The sequence below is a fragment of the Remersonia thermophila genome, chromosome 4 (genome assembly GCF_042764415.1).
Source record: "Remersonia thermophila strain ATCC 22073 chromosome 4, whole genome shotgun sequence".
Lineage (NCBI taxonomy): Eukaryota > Fungi > Ascomycota > Sordariomycetes > Sordariales > Chaetomiaceae > Remersonia > Remersonia thermophila.
In genome coordinates, this window is record NC_092220.1 from 582,356 (window position 1) to 601,900 (window position 19,545).

The following is a 19,545-nucleotide window of genomic DNA, read 5'->3' on the forward strand; positions in this document are numbered from 1 at the left end:
GGCGGAGAGGGGTTGCGAGGTGGCCGAATCGGCGGCGGGTTGTGTGTTTGTGTGTGTGTGTCTATGTGGTTCTCTTCTTCACGACGGTTCCGCCGTCATTCCGTCGTCGTCGTTGTCGTCGTCGTCGTGTACTCTCTCTGGACTCGGTCTCGGAGCAAGTCAACAAACAGCCAACAGCCCCGGCCAGTGTGAACCCAGTCACCACCCCAGCCAGAGCTCTGTTTTTTTGTCACCGCAGCGCCGCGACCTCGGCAAGCCAGTGAGTCGTGGCGACCAAGACAAGATAACAAGATTAGAAACGATGTAACAAGAGAAGAGAACAACAGGGCCCCGTGGGGGAGGGAGGAGGGAGGGAGGGAGGAGGGGCGGTGTCCGAAGCGAACGGCAAGACTGGGCCAAGGCGAATAGATGGGTCGTGGATCGTTGGGATGCGATAGGGGAAGGAGGGGGAGGGGGTATCGGGTATCACAAAGTGGGCGGTAGCAAGGTAAGGTGTGGAAACTCGCCGGAATCCTCCGCCAAAAGAAGACGATGATGTTTCGTTGTTGGAGGGTGGAAAGGGTTCCCAGGCAGGTTGATGCGGTTGATGCTCCGCCAAAGTGGGAAAACGGGGAATGTGGGTACGATTTGATTGCACCTGAACGGGAAAGTCAACCTCTCACAAGACGCGACTTCCCGCAGCTTTCCTCGACGCGGAGAAGTCATGCGTCAGGGGCGGGCCCATGTCGGTCCCTGTGGCGGTCCGGCTTCTGATTGGTTCCTCGCCGCTCGACCCTTGTTGCTGGTGCTGCGGGCCGTTTCGTTGCTTGACCTAGGTACGCTCCGGAGTGCTACAGTATGTACATAGAGTACACTACCCTACCCTACCCTACCTGACGTCTTCAGCGTCTCCAGAGGTACCTAGGTAGGTAGTGTATTGTGTATAGTATGTACTACTCAAAAGTCATCGAATCGGTAGAATCTAGCGTACTGCGTACACAACACTGACGTGTATACATGTAGATCCCTGCCTCAGGTACGCTGGAATGTCGGATATAGGTACTGGGGAGCGTATGTGCCTTAGGCAAAGGAGGAGGCTGCTCGCAAATCATCATTCCATTCATAGCCTTCCATGTACCTGACGTGCTTCGTGGATACCCTATCAACACTTTCCTGAAGAAAAAAAACCCCTTGCCTCCTTCTCCCTCAAGGACCTACATACAAGGTACGCAAATACCTTGCAAGAGAAGAGAAAGCCTGCAGTACCTTATGTAAAAGAGCCCAACAGAAACAAACAGAAGAAAGAAAAAAAAAAAATGCCCACCACCTCTTTGGCAGTGAAAGAAAAGAGAAAGAAAAAAATCTGGAACCGAAACCATCGTTAAATCTTCCATGTCCCCAACCCCAACCTCATTCCCTCCCTGCCTTCCTCCCTCCCTCCCAAAAGCCTCTTGATAGAAAAAAAAAAAAAAAGTTCGCATCGCAGGCTCCCCTCCTCTTTCGCATTTCAAAACCCCCGTCTCATGACTCCTAACCCAAAAATGCCCAAAGAAAACTCCTGACTCCCAAGACAGTCCAGGCCGAACGCCTTCATGTTGCTCGTCAGATATCCCATGTCCCGCTCATCGCGACCCTTCCCTTCCGTCTCCCTCCACCCAGCTTGCTCCGTGCGATCGATCGATCCGATCCTCCATGTCAAGAGAAAAAGAAAAAAAAAAAAAAACCCCTCTCATGAAGCCGCCGCCCCCCCCTGCTGCCTCTGCCCTTCCTTCCTCGCCAGGCCTACCATGACCCGCTGGTTGCACATGTCGATAAACTCCTCAAACTTGGCAATGATCTTGTTCTTCTCCTCGAGCTCCTTCTTGAGCTCCTCGACCTGCTTCTCGCTGTCCCGCTTGACCTGTTCCAGCTCTTCCTTGGCCTTCTGCAGCTCCCGCCGCAGGTCCGCCCGGATCCGCTCCTCGGGCGACTGCTGCGGCTTGCTGTAGATGGCCGGCCGGTTCTCGGCGAGCGCGTTGGCCACCTTGTCCGGGTTGCGGCTGATGGCCGCCCGCGCGTTGTAAATGTCGCGCGGCAGCAGCGGCACGTGCGGGTTCTGGTTCTGCAGGATCTCGAGGGTCTGGCTCACGCCCACGCCTGTTGGTCCCCCGGGGGAAGGGAGGGGGTTGGTTAGCGGGATCAAGTCCCGGGAGGGTGATGACGATGTTTGCTTACACGTACCGTCATCCTTCAACTTCTTGACGGCGGCCACCATCTTGCTATCCAGCTTCCTCGCTGCCGGGTGCAGCAGCGGACTCTCGCTCGGTCCGTGGTTGTGCTTGAGATGGCTCTCGTGCGGGCGATACCGCACCGTCCACTGGGTGCGCTGCTCGATGGCGAAGAACCCAAAGGGGCAGTCGCACTTGCGCGACGTCGTCTTGCGCTTGCGCTGCTCGGGGCTGACGCGGCTCGGCGGCTTGCCGGCGCGGTCGCAGACGAACAGCACCTTTTTCAGCCCGGGCACCGTCTTCTTGGAACGCCCGATCACGACGGCGTAGCCCACCGACGTGCAGTACTCGAGCACGTGCTTGTGGATGGCCTCGAGCGTCGGGAAGCTCCCGCCCTCGGGCGGCGCCGACATCATGGGGCCCATGGGCTGGCGCGGGATGAAGGGCGACGTCTCGACAAGCCGGTTCTCCGTCGCGGGCTGCACAGGCTCGGCATCATCCGGGCTGGTGACGTCCATCTCGTCGTCGGCCTGGCTGGTCTGGGCCGGCTCGGTCGATTCCGAGACCCGAACGAGCCCCATCTGCTGCTGCTGCTGCTGTTGTTGTTGTTGTTGCTGTTGCTGCTGCTGCTGCTGCTTTTGCTGCTGCTGCTGCTGCTGTTGTTGTTGTGATGGTTGCGGCTGCGGTGGTTGCTGCTGCTGCTGTTGCTGCTGTTGCTGTGGTGGCTGCGGCTGTTGATGATGATGATGTTGCTGCTGCGCCTGCTGCTGGTGTTGATGTTGATGCTGGACCTGGTGCTGATGCTGATGCTGGACCTGGTGCTGGTGCTGGTGCTGCGGCTGGGGTTGGGCTTGCGGCTGGTGCTGCGGCTGGTGCTGCTGCTGCTGCTGCTGCTGCGGCTGCTGCGGCTGGAGAGGCTGCTGCACCGGAGGAGGCTGCGGCGGTTGCTGCCCCTGAGAGGCCTTTTGCACCTGCGGCACCTGCTGGACCTGCTGCGGAACCTGGTGCTGGACTTGCTGCTGGACCTGGTGGTGAACCTGGGCCATTGGGGACGGGGCCGGCGGCAGGGTGGACTGCGAGGCGTGCGAGGCGGGCTGCTGCGGCAGCATGGACGCGTCGTTGCCGTGAGCCGAGTGCATGGCGTGGATCGCCTGGCTCATGGTGGACTGGTGGGTCATGGACGAGGTGCCGAGCTGCTGCTGGCTCATCTGCGGGGCGCTCATGGACTGCGAGCCCATGCTCTGCTGGAGCTGCGTGCCCAGGGACGAGGTTCCGAGGTGCGACTGGCCCAGCTGCGGGGTGCTCATGGTCTGGGAGTGGAGGGACTGCGGCGTCAGGGACGGAGGGGTCGGGGTCATGGACGGCGTCAGGGTCGGGGTCAGGGAGTTCATGGACGACGTCATGGACGCCGGCGTCATGGACTGCTGCGTCAGGGACTGGCCCATGGAGGAGCTCAGGGACGAGCTGAGCGACGAGCCCATGGACGGCTGCGGGTTCAGGGACTGCTGGAGGTAGCCGAGCGACGGGCTGGGCTGCTGGGGCGGCATGGGGCGGGGAGCGGCCCGCTGGCGCGACGCCGGGATGGGCGGCGGGATGTGCGTCGACGACGACGACGAGCGGGCGGCGGCGGCGGCGGCGGCGGCATTCTGGAGGTTGGCGCCGACGTTGGGGATCTGGGACGCGCTCGGGGCCGAGAAGAGGTGGTGCGTGTAGTGGCTCTGGTGCGTCTGGTGGTGGTGGTGGGCCGACGTCGAGTGGGCGGGCTGCTGCTGGTGGTGGTAGGGGTGCTGGGTGTAGGGCGACGTGTGCTGCGACAGCGAGGGGGATTGCTTGGTGCTCGTCGGGTTGGGCTGGTGTTGCGGGTGTTGCGGGTGCTGCGGGTGCTGGGGATGCTGCGGATGTTGTTGCGAGAGATGGTGTTGTTGTGGATGCGGGAACCTTGTCTGCTGCTGTCTCAACGCGCCGAACGAGAGTCCGGGATGATGGCTGGCGGTCGACATGGCGGGCAGCGTCGCGGAGAGGCCAACAAGGGATGCCGTCTCGGGAACAATGGACACAAAGGGCGTCAAAGGAGCGTCGATTCTCGATCGTTTCCAGGGCGCTTTTCGACCTTTGGGCCTCGACCCGTTCGCCAGAGGGGGGGGGGGGGGATTGACCGTGGGCGGGCGTGTACCGAAGGCAAGAGGAGGTGTGTGCGTGAGCTGGCCCGGGGGAGGGGGGGGATGGGAAAAGAGGAGAGGAGGGACGGGGGACGGGGGGCGATGGGGGGACGGGGCGACGGGGGGATGGGAAACCGGGGTGGGCGTGCGCCAGGTTCAAGTGTGAAGAAGAGCGCGACGTGCGTGGTGAATGGCCCAAGGCCCTTTTTGGGGTGGGGACCCGGCTCCAGGTTGGGCAGAAGACGAGGATCCACCGGCTGAGGTGACGGGACGCCGTTTCGGCCCACAGTGTGACCGGAAAACAAACCAGCCGGCCAATCATGGGGTTCCGCCTGGATGCACGGCCCCACAGCACAGCCGGGATGGCATGTGTCGCGACAAACCAGGGTTGGAGGAAAGCAAACTGCGCCTTGCACGCGCCACACAACACAAACAGAAACAGCTAAATTCAGAACCCAACAGGGCCCTCTCAGGTCGCTCACCAACACACACACACACACACACACATACATACACCACACACCACACACCACACACACACATACACACACACACACACACACACACAACACAACACAACGCTGCCTGGCGAAGCCATATTTTGCGTCGGGTCGGGTCGGGTTTGGGTCGGGTGGGGTCAGCTGGGTGTGCCCTGTCCTGTCCTGTCCTGTCCTGTCCGGGTTGTCCAGACTGAATTCTTCCTATGAAAAGACACCTCCCCGCCCCCCGCCCCCCCCAAAAAAAAGGGAGGGGAGGAATACATTCAAGGGAAGCGAAAAAAAGTAACCAAATAGACGATGTACTAGGAGGTATGGTACGGTAGTGTACTGTGTACCTACTAGAGTGTACCTAGTGTGCAAGTCACTGGAGTATTCTACACCGTAGCGCCGATTGCCGGGCTCGGTGGGCGTGGGATCGATCTTGTCAAGGGGTGTGGGCGTGTCAAGCGGGCCTCCTCCCGTCCCCCCTCCTGTGTCAACCACACCTGGGGTCCACGCTGAAGATATCCACACACCCGCTCTCTTGTTGAAGGAACCTTGGTTTGACAAATTGTGGAGGGGAGACATCTCTCCAGGATCCGAGTTGAAGACCTGTGTTTTGTATGGTACGCCCCTGGTTTCATCCGATGGTTCCTCCAGCGACAAGGAACATGCAATCATGACAAAATAGCTCATACCTACCCCCAGCCCTGGGCACTGCTTCGTCATTTGTCATAACGCTATCCGTATAATAGTAGGTGCACTGGAAGTGAAGCGAACCTGGCCGGATTCAAGGCGCGGTGTAACGTTGGAACTGTGGTGTCTACTACGAACACCTAGGTCTGTACAGTATTATACAATCCCAAGCCATCCACATCTACCTACGTCCAATAAGTCAACCAATACGCCTGTTCGCCTAGAGACCTCCTTGAGTAAAACAACAGCCATATCATCCTACCTTGCCCGAGGGTACCTTATCCTTGGATGCCTGCTCCCTCCCCCAACCCCTCCCCGTCCGTCCCAAACCACGTCCCAAAATCCAGCTTCATCAACAGCCGATCCACCCCTCCCACCCGTCTAGGAACATACTCGCCCCCTTCTACGCTCTCGTACATCTTGTCTTCCCCCAACGCCTGCGCCTGCGCCTGCGCCTGCCCCTCCTGCTCCTCCTCCTTCTCCTCCTCCTCCCTATCCCCAATCCTCGCCCCGTCCTCCTCCGCTTTCCGCAGCTCCGCCACCAGCGCCCGGATCCCCTCCCTCACCCTCCTCTCCACGGCCCCCATCTCCCCTCTCACCTCCCGCTCTTCCCGCTCGAGATCCACAAACGAGTCGATGACGCCCGCGTCCGCCTCGAGGTCCGCCGCCGCCCACAGGTCGTGCAGCCGCCGCACGAGCGCCGCCAGGTGGTCCGTCTGCACGAGCAGCCCGTAGAGGGCGTCGGTGAAGGAGGCGCGCGTGAGGAGCAAGCGGCGGGTCAGGGTGCCGAGGTAGGCGCGGTGGGCCGTCGCGAGGGTCTGGGGGTCGTGGTGCTGGACGGAACGCCGCGGCGGCGACGTGGTCGGAGACGACTCGGCGAGCCAGACGTCGTTGTGCTCGTGCTCGTGCTCGTTTTCGTTTTCGTTGCCGTTTCCGTGTCCGCCGGGTTCTTGATCGAGGTCCATGGCGCTGCCGCCCCCGTCGCCGTCTTCGCTTTCGTCGTCGCGCTGCTTCGGTTGCTCGTCCTCGCCCATCGCGAGCCACGCTTGGAACCCGTCCGAGAGGCCCGCGACCACCTCGGTCTGCAGGTACGCCTCGAGCTCGCCGAGGAAAAAGAGGGCCGCGCTCGCCGTGACCCAGGCGTTGCGCAGGATGGAGCGCCGCGCGTCGTTCCGCTCGCGCAGGAGCTGCACCCTCTCCCGGCCGGCGCGGGTGCTGCCTTGCGGCGGGCCGGGGGGCGCCGGGTGGTGCCGCCGAAGGGTTGAGATCTTCCAGAGGTCCGTCAGGTGGATGTGCGCCCGGCGGAGGGACAGCAGGTACGAGTTGATGGCCGTGTACATCTGCAGGTCGGCCGGCGTGAGAAAGAGGTCGAGAGGCGAGGGGAGGCGCATGGTGAGCACGACGGGGACGGAAAAGAGCAGGTTGCGGAACGGCGTCGGCGCGATCGAGGGAAGGCCGCCGCTCTCGGCGGACGCGGAGCTCCCCGGGGTCGACGGCCTCGGCTTGGCGATGCTGAGCCTCAGCAGGTCGCGCGCAAGCTCCAGGCCCTCGTCCTCCTGAGAGTGCTCGCCCTGCATCGAGGCCATGGCCGCCCAGGTCTTGGCGAGGACCGCTGCCGCCTCGCCCTCCTTGACGGCCACCGTCCCGAGCCCGTCCCGCCTCTCGTAGGCGAGGTTCTCGGCCCGCCTCCAGCGGCTGCGCATCCTGGCGTCGGCCTGGTGCGTCAACGCCATGGCAAACTCGCCTCGGCCAAGAAGGAAAAAGTCCCGGAGCAGCTGCAGCGTCTCCTGCACCTTGCCCAGGGGCAGCAAGCGCTGCAGCACCGTCCGCGACAGGTGATTGCGTATCTCGGCGATGGCCCTCGAAAACGCGGCCGCGTCGATCGGGTGCTGGAGCGCCGCCAGCCTCGCCAGCTGCGTCGACAGGTGATGCTCCCCGCGCAGCCGAGCCTCTCCCGCCGCCGCCCCCTTGGCCCGGATCTGGTTCAGCGACCGCCCGATAAACAGCATGGACGCCGCCGTCTGCGGCCGCACGAACCCCGGCAGCAACCCCATCTCGCACTTGTACTCGACCTCCTCCCTCCCTTCTTCGCCCTCCCCGTCCTCCGCTTTCCTCCTCTCCACCCTCACAAAAAAGTCTCTTTCCGCGCCGAACCCCGGCACCCGCCCATACAGCACCCACGCCGCGACCTGCTTCACCCACGCCCTCTCCGCCACCTCCACCAGCTCGAGCACAACCTCCTCCACGTCCGTGTACCCCGTCGGCAGCTCCCCGCGGAGGAAATCAATCACTCCCTTGGCCGTCATCGTCGCTTTCCCCTCGCCGCCTCCGCCGACGCCCCGCTCCAGCACCCCGACGACCCTCTCCAGCCACCCCAGCCGCCTCCCCCACCCGTCAAACTCGGCCACCACCTCGGTCAGCGGCACGGCGCGGTGCGCGCCCACGAGCGCCGCGTCGCCCGTCAGCAGGGCGCGCTCGACGTCGAGGACCTTGGCGCGGAAGGCGGCGAGGTGCCGCGCGTCGACGGCGGCGGCCACGGCCCGGCACACCACCGACGGGTGGCTCGCCGCGAGGTGGGCCGCGGCGGCGCGCGCGCGGATGTGCGTGTCGGCGAGGCGGGCGAGCGGGGCGAGGAGGGCGCGCTCGGGCGGGGTGAGGGCCGCGGAGTAGACGTCGGGCTCGGAAGCGGAAGGAGGCGAAGAAGAAGAGCCGGCGGCGGAGGCGGAGGCGGCCGCGGAGCGGAGGAGCGGGGAGGGGTGGCCGGACAGGGAGAGGAGGATTTCTTGCAGCATCTTTGCGTTTTTTGCTTGTTCTTTTTTTTTTTTTTTTTTCGTTTTGCTTTGGCTGCTGGGTGTTATGGTTCGTAGCTGGTGGAGGGGGGAGAAGGATGGATGTCGTGCAGCTTGGTTCGCTGGTCTCGTCGGGCCAGGCGGGCGGCTCGTCGTCGAGCGCGGCGGTCGCGGAGGGACTGGAGGAAGAGGAGGAGGGAGCCGAGAGGTTCCAAACGGCAGCACATGACCTGCTGGTCGAAGGAAGGAATTGGGATGCTTTTCGTCTGCAGCCTCGGGTCAGCCGTTACCGCTCTGCCGTGCTCAAAACATCCAATGCCATATTCCCTCGCAATGGGAGAGGATGTTGGCCGGGCAAGATGTCGGTACCAAGTTCCGCGGTGAAGTTTGGCGGAGGGACGCGATTGAATCGCCAACGTCCATGGGGGAACTCGACGAGTGACATCAGCGTCTGCTTGAAAGTGGGGCACCACCCGCCAATAGGGATACAATATGTACATAATACACAGTACATTCCTTGGGGCCATAAAAGGGGTGAAAAGACGAATGACTCAGGTACAGAGTAGGTAGGTAGGTACTTACATTGTCAATACCTGAATCCCTACGCAGTAAAGCGTCCCTACTGCTGGAAGACCTATGTAATCAACCCAACAACCCCGACCCCCGCCTATAATTCCTGTCCGGTCCTCTCTATCCTTTAGGTGCTAGATTAACCGCTTTCCCGCTTTCCCGCCCTGTCTGTTCCCCTCCCCGGCACAAAAAAAAAAAAAACAAAACGTTCCCTCAAGCTCACTTGTACAAAAACCCCCCGCTGGCCGAGCTCGCCGGCTTCTTCCCCTCGGCCACGCTCTGCGACCCCGCCGCTGCCGTTGAGGACCCCGCCGGTTCGTCCTTCTCCAGCACCGCCACCCCGCCGTCCCCGCCGCCGACGATAATGTTGTCGCCCGTCGAGGTCTTGCCCACCACCATGCCCTTGGCCACGCTCTTGAGGATGGCCCGCCGCGACACGCCCGTCACGTCAATGTAGACGAGCCCGACGTTCTTGATGCCGCCCGTCAGGCCGCGCGTCACGTCGCCCGCCTCGGCGCCCCACTTGTGCGTCGCCACCGTCGTAGCCGCCTCGCTCGTCGTCGCCAGCAGGTTGCGCCCGGCCTGGTCGACGCCGTCCATGACGGTCGAGAAGGCCATCATGGTCTTGTTGAGCAGGCCCGGCTTGTAGCTCTCGATCGGCTTGCCGTCCTTGTCGTACCCCTTCCGCGCGCCGTGGCTGCTCTTGCCCGCCAGCGTCGCGCCAAAGTTCTGCGCCACCTTGGTGATCTGCCCGACCGTCTTGGCCGACAGCGTCGCCGCGCTGCCCGTGAAGGTGTTGATGCGCCGGATGTGCTGGCGCGTCGCGGGCTTGAACGTCATGGGCTTGGAGGCCGGCGGCGTCTTCTTGGTGATGGTCTCCGCCTGGCTCTGCAGCAGCTTGGCCACCATCTCGGAGCCCGCGATGATCAGCCGGGACGCCGCGTGGGCGTTGGACACGAGGAAGGATTTCTTGTAGGCGGGGTGCAGCTCGGCTTCGTACGCCTCCTTGGAGATGGGGGCCACGCCGATGGTGTGGCTATGTTGCGACGGGAGCGTGATCTCCACGGGGTCTGTAAGAAAAGAAACGGGGGGACGAGGGCCCTCGGGTTAGTTCTCGGCGTGCTTGTTTCGGTGGGATTGTCGGGGAGGCACGCACCCTTGGACCCGGGCTTCAGATTCCCGTCCTCGACGACCTGGAACCCATCGGCCAGCTCGCCGATCACGCTGCCGTCCTCCTCGTCGATGAGCACGATCTGGCCCTGCGCGGTGGCGCTGCGGCTGCCGCGCGCGTAGCCCTCGCCCGGCTTGAAGGCGGCCGGGTTGTACGCGGGCAGCGCGTCGCCCGCCGCCTCGGCCGCCTTGGCCGCCGCGCTCTTGCTCTTGCCGCCGTCCTCCCACCACTCGTCGCCGCCACTGCCGCCGCCTCCGCCGGAGCCGATGCGAGGCGGCGGCGCCCGCTCCAAAAAGGCTGTGCACTGCGCCAGGATGGTCTCGAACGTGTCCACGTCCTCCTGGATGCCCTTGCGGCTCTCGACCGAGGGGAACTCGATGCGCGTGAAGGCGCCGCTGTCCGGGCCCAGGTCCCAGCGCGGGATGAGGTAGCTGGTCGGCGGCTGGTGGTAGATTTGCGTCGTGGCCGGCAGCGGCAGGTCGAGCTCGGGCGGCAGGTGGAGGTGCAGGTAAAAGTCCTGCTCGGCGGCTGCGGCATCGGGGTGGAGGGCGGGGTCGGCGAACACCGAGGTCGTCGGCACCATCAGCAGGGAGAGCGTTTGGGGGCCGGCGGGGGTCAGCGGCTCTTCCCGCCCGTTGGCGATGTGGTACGCCTTGACGCCGTCGATGGCGTAGAGGAGCTTCGGGTCCTGCGTTCCCAAGTCAGATCCTCGGAGCCGCCTAGCGACGAGAGATTTCTTGGCGGCGGGCGCCGTCGTCTTACATTGTGTCCCGGCGACATGGTGATGTTGGTTGATTCTCAAATCAAGGGGGGGGGGGGGGTTCGAATCGAAAGATAGCTAGGAGGCCGGTGGCTCTTTGAAGGCAGATCCAGGAAGCAATGCCGACCGGGCTTGCGATATCAACGCCTGGCTGGGTTCGTCGTTGATGGGGTTGCTCCGCTGGGACTGCGGTATCTATGCCCAAAGCACAGCCCCTCAGGAGGTGCCAGAAAGCCGCGGGTGCTATAGATTGGTGCGACGGACAGGCCGGGTGGGTTGAAACGGCTGCTGAAAGTAGCGCAAATGCTCAATGCTCAATGCTCAATGCTCGTGGGGACTCGGCCCCAAGATATGCAGGACGAAAAGTCCCGGGATTCCTCGAGGCTTCTAAAATCAGAAACCAAGCTACCAACCCAAATGTTTGGACCTTGACAAAGCTGAACGATGCTGCTGAGCAAGCGCGGGGTCGGCTTTGCCGTGCGGTTTCGACCGGGTTCAAAATAGCAACGTGCCCCGGCACCCCGCGGCCCCATGGCGCTTAAAGGCCGTGCCTGTGTGGAGCGGCGAGAGGCCTCTCGCACCCGTCACTCGGTGGGTTGGGAGCGACGTCATTGGGCGTGCCAGGTCGGAGGGGCTCGCATCCGCCACCGATCGAGGGCGTATGTACTAACGGCGTAGGGTGGCCATGGGCTAGGTCTTGTCGGGCATGGAGAAATGACGAAAGCAAACCCCAACAAAAGGTGGCTACCTGGTAAGGTGCCTACTATACATGCTGTGTAGGTTTCCAGAGAAAAGCTATTGGGGGGGGGCGGTGTCTTGTGTCGGGTGTGTGGATCAAGAGGCAGCCCTTGACCCCTTGACGGCCAGCTCCGAGCTTGTGGCATTGCTGTTACCTATGTACCTACGCAGTAGGACCTAGAAACCCCGCCATCCAACCTCATCTGCCGTCGCTCGCTGCGTGGGTACATTCATTCATCAAGCTCCCTCCCTGCTCTCCCGCTGTCTGTCTCACGTGGCCCTGCGCATCGCCAGCTCCAGACCGCGTGTGCAGACATTTTCCCTGCATGCCTGCGGCGTAGATTCCCACATGGTGGTGGTGGTGGTGGTGGTGGTGATGATGATGGTAAAAAAGTCCATGCTCCTATCATACCTAGTGGGGGGGGCGAGGAGGGGGCGGGGGGACGGGGCCGGCAGGGTGACACTGAATGACCCTTTCAAGCGCGCTCACCTCCTTAGTGCTGTCTTGTCTGTCAGGTACCCTGAGGGGAAGAAGGTTGAATCTGTTTTGCAGCGGTCGCCATTGATGCCCCTTCGGAGAGAGCGCCCCCCCTCCCCCTTTCCACCCGTTGAAGCAAGGTATCGCATCGCGTTTGTGTCGGAGGGCGCCCGGCACTCCACCATCACCACGGCCGCAGGCGGTCCACGTCACGGAACATGTGTGTGCCAGGTTGTCGGAGGCGTATCAGGCCGAGCTGTTTAGGCGATATGCTCGGCCCTATGTGAGAGGCCCGATCCCTGCGATGATGATGGAGCTGCACGGGCCCTTTTCCAAAGGGAAAAGGAAAAAAGATTGTGGATGCAGAAATGCAGGCGACTGGGAAACCGTTCGGCCTGAGCGAGCCAGAGGCCATTGTCATTCGCCATGCTTGGTCGAAGAGACCGCCACGTTCGACTTGGCTCGTCCGTTGCGACATGCCCGGCTCACCGATCGTCGTTGAGCTCCATGCATTCTACGCTTTCTTTTCCCTCCTGAAGCATCGAGGTCGTAGCGCCCCGCGACGGCCCAGGACAGCCCAACGTCAAGCGAGGCGGTTGGGGCCGGCGAGGGGAACCCGGAGGTTGCATCATCCAAAAGGTGCCGTCACGACGGAACCGGGTCGGCAGAGTCAACACCGACCAACCTCCCTCCCCACGACCCGCGGCAGTTGGGCTCTCCCGCAGCCACGGAGCAGCGAGTGTGTTGCACCAGCCGACGCCTCTTTTTGTTTCTTTTTCCCTTGAGGAAACGCCCCGGCTTCTTTTCGTCTTCTCCAACAGGCTGCCTGCCGCACGTTCTTCCTTTTATACCACCCCCTCCTCCTCATCTCTTGGTGTTGCACCGGCCGGAAGGCGCCCCTATGGCAAACGGATCCGATGCTAGCCTTGTCGCACACACAACCTCGGGCGCCGTTCCACGGCCCAAGCAAGAAAAGACACGGCCCCGTTCCGGATTCCTTCAAGGAAATCCGGGCTTGCCTGCGGGCCATGTCGTCGAGGATGGGATGGCAGCGCGTGATGAGAAGCTAGCGCGTGACTTGGCCATCAGAAAACGGTAGGTAGATACGCCCACGAGGTTCCGTCCCGAGTCAATAAAGACAGCCCGTTTCAAAGCAAACCCCCCCCCCCTGTGGGGTGCCGGTGATGCACATCGCTCGGCGAACTGGCCGGGAACCTGGGAGGGAGGTTGGCGACGGTTTCCAGGAGTTCTGCAAGCCTGTGAGGCTTGCTCGGCGATATGCAGATGGGATGCGGTTGGACACGGGTTCTGCGTCGGTGACCAGCCCACGATGCCCAAGACGCGTGTTTCAAGGACGGTGGGTGGGCAGAGGCGGGGCAGGCCATCCGAGACCCAGAGCTCCGGCGCGGCCAACTCGTGCGAGACCCCCGTCCCGATGGAGGGCTGTCGTCAGGGCGGAGGCTTGCCGATCCCGGGAGCAAGGGAGAAGGCCATGGGCGGCTCTCGGAGCAGAGACACGTTGTTTGCCTACCTCTCGCGCCGGGCTGGCTTGCATTGGCGTTATGTCTTGCTCGCTCGCCGCGGCACCACAGCGAAACCTTGGAAGAGGTGGGGGGGTTTCAGCCGCTCACCACCGAAGCCGGAAATCGACAGCGCCGGCCTTTTCTGTGAACGCTGATCTCTGGTGCAAAATGGAACTCAGGTGATGCATTTTGATCGAGGAGAATTCCCATGGATCTCTTCAGGCAGCGGAGCAGAGTACCTAGAAGGCGAGGGCCGGGCGTTGAGATGGAGGGGGTTTTTTGGTGGACGGGGACGGGCGGGACGGTGGAAGTGGGGGGGGGGGCGTGTATCAAGTACCTAGTTAGCGGGAACGGATTCCGGAATTCCCATCCAGGTTCCGTCGCACTGGAAGGTCCCTCTCCGAGGCAGCATCGGCCCAGCCTTAGGTGTCTACTGTGTAGGTAAGGTACCTGAAGGAAGATCAAGTTCCAGGCCGGCCGGCGACGGGAGGGAGGTGCCCACCTAGCTGGTACCTAGGTACCTAGGTATGCCCGGTCCGGGCAGTTGTGCACATCAACCCCTCGGGTCCAGTTTGCGTTGCTGTAAATAAAGCAGTGGAAGGGTACTTATCTACCTTTCTGGTTCCTGGCTTCGGGTTTTGTATAAGACGACGATATATACCCCAAGCTCGTTGGGTACCTACTTTCGTCCTTAAAGTGTACTGTAGGTATGCGTATACGTAGGTAGCTACCTGGTGGGCGCCCTAGCTCGCTGGAAGTTGGTAGCTCTCCGCGGGACAGCCCGAGCCGCTGTCCCCCCGGAACGAGGGGCAGAGCCAGCCCGAAATCGCTGGCTTGGCAACCCTCGGGTGGAGAACTGGAACTGGAGGAGAGAAACACCATTTGCGTTTTGTACTGTGTAGGTAGGTCGGTAGAGTTAAGTAGGTAGGAAGGAACAGGTGACCGATCGAAAGCATGGACAACAGTAAAGCTGGGGAAACTCGTGCTGGTCGCAATTGCTCTCCTTTACCGAGCACGCTAACTACCTCTTAAGCAAGTAAGAAGGGCAGGCACATCAGTGTGAGGCATCTCCAAAGGACAGAAGCGTCCCCAGGATTTTCTTTTTTTTTTTTTTCCTTTCACTTTTTCTTTTTTCTTTTTTTCTTCGTCACTGCCGATTGAAACCTTCAAACTTTGGAACCCCGACCCCCCTCCATCATCCCTGACCCGTCAGCATACTACCTATACATATAGTACGCAGTACACCAAACCAGGGCATCCAGGTCCACGCGACTGTCCCCCCAAAGATAGGTTCCAGGTTCCCACCCCGAAACAGTCCGCCTATCCATCTTGCTTCCGGACCGGCACCGCGGACTTATCATCCTCACCCTCGCAGCGCCATTCCGGGGCCCCTGCCGACCTTACCGAAGCTACCAACAAAATCGTCTTCCCTTCCAGGTTGTTCTTCTTGGGGTGGGCAGACAAGGACGACAAAAGACCAACCACCGGAACGGTTGCAGCCCCCGTTCCGCCGTGCATTCCCTTCCGTCCCCTCTGGAGCTTACCTAGCCTGCCGTTCCTTGTGCTGTACGGCACCGCCATTGCAGACCACCACGCACACAATACGCACACACACATTGCCCAAATTTATTGAGGCCGTCTTGCCGAATCCGTCCCTGTCCCCTCTCTCCCCCCCTCCCCCGCGAAACCCCGGGACTTCGAAACACACTGTGCACACTATCGTACCTCGTCGGACGTTACGTACCCACCGGCCGTGTCATCGAACTCTTTGGACGCCCGTTTTTTCCTGCCGCGTCCTGCCCGATCCAGACTCGTTGACCCGGTGCCACGACTGCGACGGCGACTGCGACTGCAACTGCAACTGCAACAGCGGCTACTTATACCGTACTATTGTTCGCTGCAACCGTTGTTGTTGTTGTTGTTGCTGTTGCTGCTGCCAGAATCCTGCTCCCTGTCACGGTCCCATCGAATACGTCTCCTCGCCGCCCCGAGCATCTCCCCGCGATCCTGCATCCCACAGCACCCTCGCGCAACCCGACCAGCGTCGCCAGCAACCCGTCGGCGTCGCACCGGCTCGTTCCGGATCCGTACACGTCCGCAGGCGCCACCGCTTACTCGCCCGGCTGCAATCCGCCCAAACGGATACCCACACCTGCTTGTGTGGATGCCGTCGCACACGCGCGAACCAGCAGCGGCCGCCGTGCAAAACGTCGCCCTCAGCCGGTCCAACCGACCTCTCTCTTCTTTCCTTTGCTGAGCCAACGCCCGCTCTCCCGCTCCGGTCCCGTCCCCGTCGTTCTTGTCTTGGTCCTCCCGGCACCGCGTATTTAACCCGTTCCCGCTCGCGGTCCCATCTGCCGGCCGCGCGACCGGACCTCGAGTCTCGGCTCCTTGCCTTCCCTCCCCCCCCCCCCCCTCTTTTCCGCACGTCCGCGTCGTTAGCCGTCGGTGCGGTCTCGCTGCCCGCTTGTTGCACCGTGCCCCGTGGCCAGGGAAGGCCTCGTTTTCTCATCGCTTGCGTTTGCGCCGTGGGGGTCCCCTTGCGAGACCCAACCCGCCGTCACGATTGCTTCTCATCTGCGCATCCAGTCCATCCTCTCCCCTCCCGAGCCGCCCGACTCCGAAGCGGCCGCCGCAACCCCCTCGTCTTCCTACGACCTGCAGCAGCCCACCCCGAAGCGAAAATTTCACGACGCATTCCACGCTCAGGCGCCTCATGCGCCTGTCGAGCCGGCCAAGTCCCCCGTCGTGTCGCCTCAGCAGCCGCCACCGCCCCCGCAGCAGCAGCAGCAGCAGCAGCAGCAACAACAACAACACCCGCACCCGAGCCCTCCGGGTCGGGGCTCGGCACCCTTCGAGCGTCTTCCCAATATACGCCAGCCGCTGCCGCACAGCCCGCCACGCCACTCCGCCGCCGCTGCTGCTGCTTCCGCAGGCGGGCCGGTTCGCGCTGCCCACGGCCATAGCGGTTCGGCCGCCGTCGCGACAACCCCCGACGATGTCAGCAGGTCGCCCGTTCTGGCTTCGATGATGGTAGGCAGTCCCGGCAGCTCCGGCGCTGTCGACTCCAAGAGGGGTGTGAAGCGGCCGCCCCTCAGGTCAAGCATCGCCTGCCAGCGCTGTCGCAAGTCCAAGATCAAGTGCAACAACACCGGCGGCGACCAGCCCTGCGAGACGTGCATCCGCAATGGCAAGGAGTGCACCTACCCGGAGGCCACTCCCGCCCCGCCGAAGCGCTCCGAGCCCCCCGCCGGGTCCAAGGTGGACCAAGGCGCCGAGCGCAAGCGCCTTCGTCGCATCGAGGATATGGTCAAGATGGAAGCCGCCGTGCCCGCCGCCGCCGTCGCCGAGGATGTGCTCTCGGCCCCGTATCTCACCGAGACGGTCTGGGGCCAGCTGTTCGACATCTACCGCCTTCACTTCGCCACCGAGCTGCCCTTCCTCCATCTCGCGACCCTCAAGGAGAAGCTCGGCAGCCGGTTCCGCGCCAAGCCCTCGGATACCTCGCCCGAGATCAACCTGGTGCTGCTGGGCATCCTGACGCTGACGGCCCGCTTTCACAGCACCCTCGTCTCGTACGTCACGGCCCCCAAGAACGGGCCTGCCGCCGCCGCCGCTTCGGGCGGCCCCAAGCCCCGCCCGGGAGCCGGCCCCACGTCGGATGCCGCTGCCGCCTCCGAGTATTACGCCGACGTGCTCACCAAGGCGCTCGGCGGTCTCCGCACGAGCATGACGGTGGCTTCGGTCGAGCGCGTCCAGGCGTTCCTGATGCTGGGGCTCTACGAGTGGAGCCAGGCCCGTCCCAAGGTCGGCGGCATGGCCGCCTGGATGTTCGTGGGCGTGGCCATCCGCATGGCCCAAGCGCTGGGGCTGGGCGACGGCGACTGCGAGCCCGGCCGGGTGTTTCGGGAGCCGCGACCCCCGGGGCAGGCCCGGCAGGCCATGCCGCCGGGCCAGCGCATCATCGCCCGCGAAATCCGCCGGCGCACCATGTTCAGCTGCCTCATCCTGGACCGCCTGCTCGGCTGCGGTCGCGACCGCGTCTCGACGATACGCTCCGAGGACCTGCAGATCCAGCTGCCCTGCTCCGAGGTGTCGTTTGACTTGTCTGAGGAGGTGTACACGGGCTTTCTCAAGCCCATGCCCGGCGTCGACGCGTCGCGCAGGACCTCGGACAGCGTGCTCGGCCGCTTCGTCCGCCTCGTCGACCTTTGGGGCGAGATCTCGCGCTGGAGCTTCGCCGGCGGCCGCTTCACCGAGGAGCACCCGCCCTGGTCCCACGAGACCACCTTCTTCAAGCTGCGCCAGAAGCTTGACGGCTTCTACGCCGACCTGCCCGACCACTTCCGCTGGTCCGACAGCAACTACTACAAGCACGAGAACCACCAGGCGAGCAGCGTCTACGTTTCCCTGCATATGCTGGGCGCCGTGTGCCGCATCATGCTCCACCGCGAGTACATACCCTTCATCCCCATCCTGTGCGACAAGCCCGTCGGGCCCCTGGACCCTCCTACCTTCCCCGCGGGGCAGGAACCCGACGGCTTCTGGGAGGCGAGCGCCGAGGAGATCTTCCACGCGGCCCGCGACATTGTCGACCTCATCGAGATCTGCCGCGAGAAGCTGCCCATGTCCTCCCTCGTGCTCTTCGCCGTCTGGACCGCTGCCTTCGTCGGCATCTACGCCGTGCACTTCCCGCACATCGACACCAAGGGCCACATGCTCCCCAAGCCGGAGCAGGTGCCCGGCGGCGAGCTCAACGTCTTCAAGCACGGGCCGACGGGCCTGACCTACAAGATGCTGACGCACATGTCGTCGTGGCTTAACCTGGCCGAAACGTACGTTTCCTACTTTCAGCAGATGATGACCTACTACGACCGCGTCAAGCAGGACTACGAGCGCCACATCGGCCGGCGCGCCCCGGCCGGCGGCCCCGGAGGGCCCGGAGGGGACTTGAGCTTGCGCATGGGAGGCGGCGGCTTGGAGGAATGGAAGCAGCAAGGGTTCAAGGTGGTGAACAACGGCGAGATCCTGGCCATTGACGAGGAAAAGGCCTCCTCGCGCGACAGCACCGCCGAGCCCGGCTCGTCGGTCGGTCCGGACAACAATAACAACAACAACAACAACAACAGCCATGTCGCCGACCACACCAAGACGCCCCGGTCCACATCCATGTCCTTCACCCCGATCAACACGTCGCAGACTGCTCATGCCGCTCCCGCCGCTCCTCAGATCGACGAAACCGAGGCCGCCTCGGTGATGTGGCGATTACAACAGGGTCAACCTCCGCAGCCGCCGCAGCCCCAGCCCCAGCCGCAACACTCGCCGTCGCAGTCCTCAGGAGCCATCCCGTCGCCGCAAATGCCACATAACCCGCACTACCTCCACCACCAGCAACAGCAACAACAACAACCACAACCACAGCACCCGGGCCACCTCGCCGGCAGTAGCGTGCCTAAGTTGCCGCCCTACACGTCGAACCAGGTGGTGGTGTACCTGGAGCAGAACCAGTCGCTGCCATGGAACCTGGCGCCCGGGGGGATCGACCAGTTTGCCCACGGCACCGAAGAGCTGATGCCGCTGGACAATGGCAACCTGTTTTGGGGCGGCATGCCCGACGTGGCCACGGGGTGGCCCGCCATGCCCTCGGGCGGTGGCATAATGCAGCATGTCCCGGGGTTTTCGTATTGCTGAGGAGCAAGCCTTCTCAGCCGGGCCCCGCGGGGTATGGCAATGGCTGGTGTGGTGATGGCGATGGCGGGTCTTGGTGTTGGCTGATGTTGGCGTTTTTTTTTTTTTTTTTTTTTTTTTTTGGTGGTCTGCTGCTTGTTGCTGGTTGACCCGGGAGGGCTTTGCTTCCGGCTCAAAAGGAAAGACGGAAGATTCGGCCCTTGGGATGGCTAGAATGGTTTCTATCCAAGGGGACATGGGGGGGAATAAACGTGAGGATGCTTGTTATGCCGTCTGTGGTACGAGGGTGAAGGGTGTTCCTTTTTCAA

At 62.8% G+C, this 19,545-nt stretch overlaps 4 protein-coding genes across 4 annotated transcripts; 1 reads left to right on the forward strand and 3 right to left on the reverse strand.

Annotated features, from left to right (window-relative positions):
• Positions 1-1,708: 1,708 nt before the first annotated feature.
• On the reverse strand, positions 1,709-4,186 carry VTJ83DRAFT_4276 (uncharacterized protein; the record flags this gene model as incomplete). The annotated part of the gene is made up of 2 exons (XM_071010747.1): positions 1,709-2,115; positions 2,194-4,186. 2 exons carry the CDS (start codon positions 4,184-4,186, stop codon positions 1,709-1,711), a joined length of 2,400 nt encoding a protein of 799 aa, XP_070865726.1.
• A 1,612-nt stretch (positions 4,187-5,798) lies between these two features.
• VTJ83DRAFT_4277 (uncharacterized protein) lies at positions 5,799-8,312 on the reverse strand (the record flags this gene model as incomplete). Its single annotated transcript, XM_071010748.1, has 1 exon — positions 5,799-8,312. The coding sequence occupies one exon, from the start codon at positions 8,310-8,312 to the stop codon at positions 5,799-5,801; it is 2,514 nt and encodes an 837-aa protein (XP_070865727.1).
• A 786-nt stretch (positions 8,313-9,098) lies between these two features.
• Positions 9,099-10,830, reverse strand: VTJ83DRAFT_4278 (uncharacterized protein; the record flags this gene model as incomplete). The annotated part of the gene is made up of 3 exons (XM_071010749.1): positions 9,099-9,949; positions 10,036-10,738; positions 10,813-10,830. 3 exons carry the CDS (start codon positions 10,828-10,830, stop codon positions 9,099-9,101), a joined length of 1,572 nt encoding a protein of 523 aa, XP_070865728.1.
• Positions 10,831-16,576: 5,746 nt separating this feature from the next.
• On the forward strand, positions 16,577-19,240 carry VTJ83DRAFT_4279 (uncharacterized protein; the record flags this gene model as incomplete). The annotated part of the gene is made up of 1 exon (XM_071010750.1): positions 16,577-19,240. The coding sequence occupies one exon, from the start codon at positions 16,577-16,579 to the stop codon at positions 19,238-19,240; it is 2,664 nt and encodes an 887-aa protein (XP_070865729.1).
• Between the last annotated feature and the right edge of the window lie 305 nt (positions 19,241-19,545).